Source organism: Echinops telfairi, unplaced genomic scaffold (genome assembly GCF_000313985.2).
Source record: "Echinops telfairi isolate 266 unplaced genomic scaffold, ASM31398v2 ScPeMD7_7420;HRSCAF=8458, whole genome shotgun sequence".
Taxonomy (NCBI): domain Eukaryota; kingdom Metazoa; phylum Chordata; class Mammalia; order Afrosoricida; family Tenrecidae; genus Echinops; species Echinops telfairi.
In genome coordinates, this window is record NW_022111320.1 from 49983867 (window position 1) to 49994814 (window position 10948).

The 10948-nt window shown below is 57.3% G+C and overlaps 1 protein-coding gene across 1 annotated transcript in view; it reads right to left on the reverse strand.

Annotated features, from left to right (window-relative positions):
- PFKFB4 (6-phosphofructo-2-kinase/fructose-2,6-biphosphatase 4) overlaps nt 1-10948 on the reverse strand; it is a 33027-nt gene that overhangs the window by 16622 nt on the left and 5457 nt on the right. The window contains exons 3-9 of the mRNA XM_004704143.2: nt 10902-10942; nt 7549-7615; nt 4549-4623; nt 4142-4198; nt 3340-3461; nt 1936-2143; nt 1203-1349 (exon numbers count right to left, since the gene is read on the reverse strand). Of these exons, the coding sequence (XP_004704200.1) occupies nt 1203-1349; nt 1936-2143; nt 3340-3461; nt 4142-4198; nt 4549-4623; nt 7549-7615; nt 10902-10942 (717 nt within the window). The remainder of the gene's footprint in view (nt 1-1202; nt 1350-1935; nt 2144-3339; nt 3462-4141; nt 4199-4548; nt 4624-7548; nt 7616-10901; nt 10943-10948) is intronic.

Here is a 10948-nt window from a genome sequence, read left to right on the forward strand (position 1 = left end):
TAAAGTACCCAGACTAACACAGGTATCACTGACATATGGCCTTTGCTGTAGGCCTTAGCTGCTGGGGCTCCCCAGGGCTCCGTCCTGAGTCCCACCTCTCCTCCCTCAGTCCCCTCGTTCATCCCCACTGTCTGAGCACCGGGTCTATGGAGGGATGCCCAAGGCCCAGTGTCTCCTAGGAGATTAGAGTGCTCCTGGGTGTCTACGCCTGAGAGCACCTCTCAGGGACGTGTGCCCATCATCCAGCATGTATGTACTGAGCATGTGACACGTGCCAGGTAAAGCTGACAGAGAGCCCGTCTCTCCTTCCTGCCCAGGACCCCATTGTAGTCATTCTGAACGGTTCCCTCCTCTCGTCCCCACAGCCAGTCGCCTCTAAGGTCTCAGTTCCTGGCACCTGGCACAGGGCCGGCTTGCATAAGTATGGAATGAATGAATGAATGAATGAACGAACATTCCTCAAATCAGGCCACTCTTCTCCCTCCGGCTGCCAGATATGTCATTGCCAGTTTGGCTTGGTTTCTACCCCTAACTACCTACCTACCTGCCGGAAGAAATGTAAACCCTCTCTGAAGAAAGACACGTCAACTCACATCAGGCCTGCAATCATTCACACACAATGTCCAGCACAAAATGCAAACGCTCCAGGTACGCATCCTATCCAGAATATATACAGAATTCCTAAAAACCACTTAGAATAAGGCAGACACACCAAGTTTCAAAAAAAGCAAAAACAAAACAAAACAAAAAGCCCCCAACAAACTCATTGCCATCGAGTCAATGTCAACCCGTGGGGACCCTGTAGCACAGGCTGGACTGACTGCCCCTGGGAGTTTCTGAGACTGTCACTCTTTACCGGAGTCAAAGCCCAGTCTTTCTCCCCAGGAGCAGCCAGTAGTTTTGAACTGCCGACCTTACAGTTAGCAGCCCAGTACATAACCACTACGCTGCCCTCAGGGCTCCTCGAAAGCAAAAGCGGATTCACGAAAGAGATGCAAATGGCCAACAAGCACGGGCACAAGCCGCCATCACGAAATCAGTGTGGCCCTGGGCCACAAACACACGTGCAGGTCACACGAGAACTCAGTATAAAGAAGACTAACTGGGGAAAGATTGAACCTAATGCTCGGGTCAGAACGCTGCTGGTGTGGGCGGTGGCACTGAGACACCAGGGAGGGGAGGGAGGGGAGGGCCCCCGTTACCGCATCTATCTCATTGAGGGCCTTCCACTGCTCATAGGGCACGCCCAGGGCCTCAGCCGTCTGGATGGTCCTCTTCATCTGGCTGGTCCAAACTTTCAGGTCCTTGATGTTCTGGTCACTGATAAACTGGGCCAGACCCTTGGCAAACTGAAAGACACCACAGGCAAATTCAGACCCACGTGTGGGTAACTGGGCTACCCTCAACGGACCCTGATCCTGCACCCCCAGCCAGGGAGCCCATTGGGCCATCCCGCCTTCGGTGACCAACAAGGACTAAGCACCCCACGTGCTGTCCTGTGCCTCTTCCCTAGTCCCCAAACACAGGTCCTCCTAGGGCTCGTCACGCCCCCGGCCCACCCACCTTGGGCCCTGTGCCCGAGGCTGCATGACCTCCCCGCTTGGTCTCCATATCGCCCCTCGCCGAGGCTGAACCAGGAGTCACCCTGTGGGGACTCGGGTCGCTCCTGGGCTGGCAGGCCTTGCCAAGCGAGGGCCTCAGTGAATGTCAAGTCACATGGGACACGAAGGCGGCCCAGGCCTTTGCTTGGTGTTTGGGCACAGCCTCCTAAAGTAGTGGGGATATTCTCAACAGAATCGAGATTGCCCACCTTCCCGCATAGCATCATGGGATTGCACATTAGCTGTGAGAGCTGAAGGCCAGCATTCCTACTTACACACACACACACACACACACAGCCACCCCAAAGACACCACCGCCCTCGTCCCCACTGACCTCTCTGCCCCGGGGGGACAGCCCCGTGTCCCCGCCGATCCGGCCCTTGAGGTTAAGCTCGCTCTCCCCGTGCCGGCAGAGGTAGATGGAGCGGGGAGTCACGTGGATGTTCATGAGGTAATATACAATGCGGCTCTGGATGTGGTCGGCCACCCGGTTCACCACGTAACTCTGGCCCACGTCCATAATCTTGATGTAGGACATATCCCTTTGCGGAGAGGGGGCAGAGAGGCCTGTGAGGCTGGACCGGGCATGTCTGGGCGGCCCCCAGAACCAGGCCCTGCTGCCCAGGGCACCCACACTCCCTTGTCTGTAGAACCTGCATCTTGGACTGCCAGACTTGAGATCACAGAACACAGGCCCATCCGCGCTGTGCGTGCGTGCATGTATGTGAAAGAGAAAGGGAAGGAGGGAGGACTGTGGGGGAGAGACAGGCAAACTAATGCAGCACACGTGACCCAGACAAACTACGAGAGGGGCCGAAGCATCACTGAGCATCACGATTGTGCCTCCAGAAGGTCACAGCCACTGCAGGTGGCAGAGGGTGGGGGGCATCAGACCACACCGTCTCCCATCACACATGCACCCCCACTGTCCTTCTCACTACTTCTGGGCTCTCAACATTTCCTTCTAGCTCTGACCCACCCGAGGGCTGTGACGGCACCCCACGCTTCCTGTTCAGTAGCCCAAGGACCAGTGACCCTCTCCCTAGAGCCCAGCCCAGGTCCTCTGTGTGTGCTAAGCCAGGACAGGTGGACCAGAAGTACAGGAAGATGGCGCTGGTGGCAGCAGTCGAGAAACGCAGTTCAGCCACTGCCTGCCACTTTGGAGGTGCCCTGCTGCAGGGGAGGGGGCATCTCACAGACAGTGGGCTCTGTGGGGCCCCTCACAGACACAATGTGCCAGCCCCTTAGCTGAGCACTCCCGCTGGGCCTGGCCTCTACCCTCCCAGGCCTGCCGGACCCTCCTTCCTGGATGGGGGACCGATGGCCTTAGCAGGGGTGGCCCACTGCTGACCAGCAGAGGTAAGCACAGGGACCTCTTCCCAGATGGCAGGCTGCACGTTTCAAGCCGAGCACTGAGGTTTGTGGGTGCCCATGCAAAGACCCCAAGGTCAGCACTGGATGGATTCTTGGGGTCCCCGTGTGAGGGAGTAGGGGTGCTGCCAGTCCTCCCTGCCCCACGATTCCTGTTCCTGCTCCAAGAGCCCAAGAGGCTGTCTCCCCCTTCTGCGGTGACACCCCCATCCCACCCCATCCCCAGCTGCCACCACAAGCTGTGCTCAAACCTCATTAGGGCTTTCAGAGCTACAGTGGCTCCATCCCTCCCGGGCCCAGGCAAGCATGGGAAGCCGCGTGGGAGCCCCTAGTGCCCTCCCCACTCACCTGCCCAGGTGGCACTCACCTGTCCAGGTCGTCATCCAGCGACTCATAGGAGCTCTCGTAGCACTCGATGCGCCTCATGAAATCCTCTGTGGCCTCATCGCTGTCGCGGTTCACATAGTCGGGGCTGCCCAGTTTCACTTGCTGCCGAAGCCAGACAAGGACAGGGTCACCGACGCATCAAGGTTGGGCAGAGGGGCAGGAGGCTGGGCCGGGGCTGGGGGCCGAAGCCAACATCGTGGTGCGGATTGGCCAGGGGCTGAAGGCTGGGTGAGTCCGGAGGCTACTCTGGGAATCTCAGATTCCAAGTGAAGCAAGCCCCGCAGAGGAGGGGGCGGGGAGGGACTGGTCCCCTTGAGAAGAGTCCAGTGGGGTCTTTCTGCGCCCCTGAGATGGAGCCCCTCGTCTCTGTGGTGCAGGAAGAGGTGAGCTTCCAAGGCAGGGGGCCTGGAAGCCCCTTCCCACCCTCTACTACCTTCCTAAGCTTGGATGGGAGCTCCCTGGACAAATGGCTAACTGGGCGGCGGGGAGAGGCTATGGCATGCTTAAGTCTCTTCCTCGGAGTGGCTGCTCCTGTCCCACTGCCCAGGAGTCTCCGGGAGGAGGTGCGGGGTGGGGGTAACGACCCCCTCCTGGGACACCACCCTCAACACGAGTATTCCTCGGGAGGAACCGGGCTCCCCCGGCCCAGCTATTGAAGTTGTCCGGCATCCCTGCTCCCACTGCTTAAGAAAGTCAAATGAGGGCCAGCCAAGTGCCCAGCGCCACCCGCGTCCCCACTTCAGTCTGACAGTGCCCCCACCAAGAGCAGACACCCCACTCACCACGATGTTGGCCGCTATGACCTCTGGGTCCACGCAGATGGACTCGACAAAAAAAGTCTGTCCCCCGAGGGGTGGGCAGCGGCAGGGAAGGAACCACAGGCAGGTTTAGGGCTCTGGCCTGGGCCCCCCACCCCCTTAGGGCCCCAACGGCCACCCCCAGGCTCACGGAGGCCCTTGTTCTGGGGGGAGCCAAAAAGCTGGCGCCGCCCCCTCCTGGACTCCCCCTCCAGACCTTCCCCCTCACCTCCTCCGCCCAAACCACAGGCAGAAACAAAAGAGTACCCCTTTCGTGCATGCCAGGCCACACACAGGAGCCCCAGCCACCCAGTGGTCTGCTGGCGGGGGGAGGGTCTGGTCTGGTGGGACACCCACAGCTCAAACTCGGCATAGACGTGGGGAGGCCTCACCTTGTAGCCATTCTGTTCCCCAAAATTAAGGATGGTCTCCCTCCGCTCACGGGTAGTATTTGTTGCATCAAAAACCTAGGACCACGACGAAACATACAACATGGCTGTAGTTCTTTAACCATCCCGCCCACCACCACCATCATGACCCCAGTTCTACCTTACAAACCCAGCTAGACCGGAGCATGTGCACTGGTACAGATAAGAGTTCTCAACACAGGGAATCCAGGACAGATAAACCCCTCAGGACCAACAATGAGAGTACCGATACCATGAGGGTAAGGGTAAGGTGGGGGAAGAAAGGGGGAACTGATCAAAATGAACGACATATTAACCCCCTCACCCCAGGGCGATGAACAACAGAAACGTGGTGAAGGGAGACAGTGGATGGTGTAAAATATGAAAATAATAATAATTTATCAAGGGTTCATGATAGTGGGAGGGTGGGGGAGGAAGGAAGAAAATGAAGAGCCGATACCAAGGGCTCAAGTAGAAAGAAAATGTTTTGAAAAGGATGATGGCAACATACGTACAAATGTGCTTGACACAAGGGATGGATGGATGGATTGTGCTAAGAGCTGGAAGAGCTCCCAATAAAAGATTTCAAAAGAAAGAAAAGAGAAAACCTAGGACCAAACTGAGGTTAACTCAGCCCCTGGTTGCAGGGAAGGCAGGAGGCCACCAGGGGACTGAGCAGGGGCATTTCTGGGGACGGGCGTGCTGGCCGGGACCAGCAGCTGTGTAGGCCGCCCCCCAGGCCAACCACCTTCACCCCTGCAAGAGCTGGGCTTGAGAATGAGGACAGCCCCCAGGAGGCTGGGAGGGGCGGGGCCTCTGTTCCTGGGGGAGCACACCCTTAGCACGGGCGAAGGTGCTGGACGTGCAGCAGGCCCTCAGCCACGGCCTGAGCACCAGCCTTTCCGGGTAAACTGGTGCACCGACTGGCAAGCTGGAGCCACGCAGTTCCTCTCCACTCGGGAGGCTCGGGGAGGCGGGGGCGGGAAGAGCAGCAGAGACAGACTGGACCCACAAAGAGGAGAGCAGGGGAGGCCAGGGCAGCAGGTGGGCGGTGCTGAGGGAATTTTTCAAGAAATGAGCATGCTGACTCGGAGAGGAGGAGGGAGTTCCAGGCCATGGCATGGGGCAGCAAAGAGCAGAGGGAGCCCCCGGCCCCTCCGAACCCCACGCAGCCACACATTGACACACCTGGGCTCCTCAGGAAAGGGCCCTGGGCTGGCCTGGCTCCCTCGGGGCAATGAGCCCACCCACCAGCACCACCCACCTTTAAGAGAGAGCATCCAGCCAGGGCTCAGCCCACAGGCCAGCAAAAAAGCTTCTCGCGTGACAAACAGGCCGGACTCAATCCATCAGACAGGAAAAAAGGCACTTGTGGAAAATGGCGACGGGGACCAGGAGCAAAAGATGTCAAAAGACACTTAAAATTGCTCATTTCCAGAGAGACACAAAGGATATAGTAACCATGAGACACGTGTCCCAAACTCAGAACAAGAGCAACGCTGGATAATGAAAAACAGGTTCATGCAAGTGTTTGCTTTTTAAGACAATGTTGAGGAAGTCTCCCAGAAAGTGGGACAAAATAAGATAAAAGATATGAAAAATAAGAGGGGCAGAGGAGATTAAGTTAGGGACCGACTCTGGGGTGCAATCACCAGAAGTTCTAGAAAAAGAGACCCAGAGTGGAATGGGGAATTCGTTATCCAAAAATAGGGGAGGGTCTAAATCATGGATCGTTTATACTATCTGTAAGAGTTCCCAATAAAGTGATTTATGATATAAAAAAGAGGAGGAGGAAGTAGGGGTTGGGGTGTGTGTCAAGAAATACCACCTGGTGGCTGGAGGGCAGGCTCCCTAGTGGAATGACCCAGCCAGGGTTCAGCGTAGGTCCTTGAGGGTCGCTTCTAAAAGCCCCTCCCGGGACAGCCTCCTCCCACCCCCCTCGCTGGCCCACATCTAAGGAAGCTTTGAGGAAGAGCAGAAATCAGAATGACATCAGACTTCTCCACAGCCATGCTAGGACCAAAGAAGACGGTGACAATGCTGTGGGGATTTTCAGGAAGATGAGTTTCTAATGAAGAATTCTACACCCATCACCCCAAAATGCAAAGGTGGTGGGGCGGTAGAGAGAGAGATTTCTAGACATCTAAGGTCTCACACACAAGTTCTGTCTCAGAAAGCTACTGGCGGCTGTGAGCCACCAAACAGGGTGGTTAATGAGGAGCGCGAGCATCGAGGGATCAGGAGCAGGGTGTTCATCCAGGAGGTAAGAGGAGGTGTGAAGACTGTACCCTAGAGCAGCGCTTCTCAACCTGGGGTTTGAACGACCCTTTCACAGGGGTCACCCGATTCATAACAGGAGCAAAATGACAGTGATGAAGTAGCCACGAAAATAGTGTTATGGTTGGTGGGGTCACCACCACATGAGGACCTGTATGAAAGGGTCGGGGACCCCTGCTCCAGAGGGTGTCTAACCCAGCCTGGAGCTGGGAGCCTGATTGCTCCCGGAGCCACAACTCCAAGAGGAGAAAGAGGAGGGGGAGAAAAACTCCTGCGTGGGCCTGCCCGAGGTTGGGGTCCGGTTCGGCCGGCAGGTACCCAGCCCCGCCCGGCCTCCTCCCACACTTCCCACTAACTGCAGGGCCTGACACACAGGTGGAATTCTCTCTCTTGCAGTAGTCCACAGGTTCCCGGAACAACCAACAGCCCGTCACTGCTGGGCGGGGTTCTCCCTCCCCAAGCCAGGAGAAATCCTGCTGACCGGAGCCTTTGGTAACACAATGGCCCCAACTTCTGAGAGGACCCACTCTGAGTATTCAGAGGGGAGCCCTGCAGGTCAAGTGCAACCACAAGCCCCAGACTGGGCTCCTTCTGAGAAGAGCCTTGTGGACACGGGCCGAAGGCTCTCCGGATTCTTGATGAGCAATGGGGGCAGACGAGTGTGGGCACCGTGGTCTGTGCCAGGTGTCACCAGGGTGTCACACTCACCGCCACGTGTCCCCTCTCCTCACTAAGGAACTGGCGGACGTCACCGAGCGCGGCAAGCGCACACTGCCTTCGGGAAAGAAAACACGTCAGCAGGTCAGGGTCACCGGGGCAGCTCGCGGGTCCCCTTCTCGCCTTTCTCTGACGGGAGTCTAGAGGCCTGAATGGTGAGCGCTTCCCCCACTGATGGGAACCCCCCGCCCCCCAAGTCAGGGCAAGGCCAAGTGTTGTCTAGACTATGCATGGATGGTGTGGGCGGGCATGCTGGCCAGAGGGTGATCAGTCACTGAAAAAAATCCTGGGCACTGAATTTCAAATGAGCTTCCCTGCAGGAAACACAACTGGGAAAAGTTATTCCCCACGATGTCCCCCCAAAATAATGCCAAACCTAAGGTGCTGTTTGTAATCACCCAGTCACTGATGATACACTTGGAGGTCAACTGCTTCAAGGTTATCAGCATCTAGAGCAATCAGACCCTATATCTGTCCCACCCTAAGTAGAGCCCCCTCCCTTCTGACAAGGATAATGGATTGTTCCCCTGAAGGAGCGCCCAAAGACTCCTAAGGTCAAGCCAACTCTGGCACGACCAAGGTCAGGCTGCCATCTGGACTCTACAGCTGGCCCATTTTGTTACACTTGTGCCTTCCTGTCACATGCGTGCCCCCTAGTGCCTCCCCTTCCTGTCACATGTGTGCCTCTAGTGCCTCCCCTTCCTGTAGCTGTGGTTACCTGTAATTAGGGGCTTGCACGCCCCCCCCCCCCAAGTGTATAGAAGCCCTGGTTGGAAATACAATCTCTCTCTGCGCAGATCTGGCTCTCAAGGCCAGATGGTCTCTGAGCTTTATCTTGTCTGGTGTCTCTTTAATTTTACTCCTCAATTACACAACTGCCCCTTGGACCTGTTCTACTGTGGAGGCTAGTACCCCACGCTTCCCCAGAGGGCCACACTTCCCATGTGGAAGGGGAAGGAGCCAAGCCCTGCGAGACTCTGGTGGATGCCTGTGCCTGGTTTCCTCTGTCTGGCCTCCTCCACCCCATGCGCCTTGGCCAATTTCGCTTTGCTTCCTTTTGCTGCTGCCAATCTCAGTGGCGAGTCCCACTTTGTGCGAGCCCCACCTGTGAGTCTTCCTAGCAGACCCCTAAACCAACCCCATTGAGGCTCGGGGACCCCTACCTCAACATGCATGAGTGGGCTCATGTGTCTGTCTACAGAGGGGGCATGTGTTGAGCACGCAAGTGTGATCCTGTGTGTGTGTGTGTGGTGTGAGTGTGTGTGTGTGTGTGTGTGTGTGTGTGTGTGGTGACTGCTCATGCATGCATGTCAGTACCAGCATGAGTGCCCACAGACTGCATGTACCTTTGGGTGTCGTGTGATATGTGCAAGGGGGTTTGAGCATGTGTGCGTATGTATGTGCGCCCACAGTGCACATGCAGGAGACAAGCATGTGGCATGCTTACTGTGTGGGCAGGCACGTTGATTGATGCCTGCTGGAGTACTGCACACGTGCCCCTGCAGATGCACACACAACCACGGGCGTGCCCTTCTCTAGAACTTCCAGTGTGGCCACTCTCAGGGAGGTGGAGTTAGCCCTCTCTCCCTGTTCTCCCGTTTAATAAAATGCTGATCCTCTCATTTTGTCAATTACTTATGGAAAACTTGGGGCAGGTTTACAAGGAATAGCCTGTAGCCTCCAGCTTGGGATGCAGGTGCAGGGCAGGTGGGAGGTGGGATAGGGAGGATGCAGCTCTAGGAAGAGAGCCAGGCCCCCAGCTCCCGGGCCCTGGGCCTGGGCCAGCCTACCAACCCTCAGAGAGCCTGAGTGCCCCCATCTGAATGAACGGCTGGCAGGCCCCGGAAACACCAGTGCCCGGTTCTGCCCACAAACAACTTGGATTCTGACACTCAAGCGCTGAGTGAGCCAGACAATCCCAGCGAGCGGAGACCTCTCACGCGGAGACCTCTCACGCCAAGTCAACGCTGGCTCACCCTGTGGGCTTCCGAGCCTGTTGACGGGAGTAGAAAGCCCAGTCTTTCTCCCACGGAGCTGCTGGCGGTTTCGAACCGCCGACCATGGGGGTTCGCAGCCCAACACGTAACCACACCACCCAGAGGGTTCCTTCTTAAAAAGGGCAAGGGAGGATCAGGTGTTAAGCACCCAGCACACTGTCTGAGTTCCACTATCAGTCCCCCTCCCAACAAGTCTGTTCTCCAATCTCACCCCCAACGTGGCTACAAAGTGGCTACCTTCCCTGCCTGCTCCACCCGCATTGCCCAAGAACAAGAAGTCCAGCTAAAGAGTCCAGCCCGTGGTGGGGAGCTCCTGCCCTCTGGTGGTCAGACAGGGAACAAGCCACCTAGTGTCCACCTAGCCTGGTGGCCGGCCTTTGACCTGGTGTACCCTGGCCTGGCAAGGAGTTACTTCACCCAGCACCTGACGCTTGCCAAGAAGAGCAGAGCTCTGGCTCCTCAGACACAGGCTGGGGCTCAGTTCCCCTGGGGAAAGTCTAAGCCAGGGTTTAGCGTGTGCCAACGTACATCTCGTGAAACTCAGCACAAATGTGAACCGCTCACCAGTGGCTGCCCCGAGGCCACCTCGCGGCCCAGCCAGGGCCGATCCCACACACACCAGGCACATGGCAAGCAAACTCCAAATGCACAAGCCCAACCCTGCACCCAAACCCACTGCTGTTAATGGCCGCTCGGAGCGACCGACAGGACTGGGTAGAACGTGCCCCTGGGGTTCCAAGGCTGTCCATCTCACAGAAGCAGCTGGCCACGTCTGTCTCCAGGGGGGTGGCTGGTAGGCTTCCACTACTGACCTTCAGGTTAGCAAGTTAAGTGCTCCCCGAAGCGTACAGGAGAAAGCTTAACCTGGGCAGGGGAGGAAAGGTCCCCAGAGCCTGGCCGGGTCCCTCCGGTTTGGTGAGAAAGTGCCCAGTGCCACCACGGCCCCTACCAGAGGCACGCCCCCCACCAAAGGCCAGTCTCCTGAGTGATCTTCACCCAGCTGGGCCCTGCCATGCCCCAGCCGGGCTTTAGCCCGAGCCTGTCATCTCCTGAAGCTTTGTCCACCCTCCCAAGCTTTCCTCCCATGCCTTCAGCTCACTAGCAGATCAGGGTCAGCCACCGGGAGGGGCATACACATGCTCCCCTTGTCCCCAGCCCCCTGACATCTCCCATCCCATAGCCCAAGGGGTCAGGAGACCGAGCCTGCCACAGCTGTCAAGGGCGGGATAGCTAAGACTCTAATGTCGCTGTCAGCAGCAGCTGGGCTCCAGGGACCTCAGGAAACAGCAGCCACTCATCACCCTTCTAGACACACACACACACACACACACACACACACACACTTACTTCCTGATTCGCAGGCCTTCCTCATTGTCTGGGAGAAAAAACTCGAA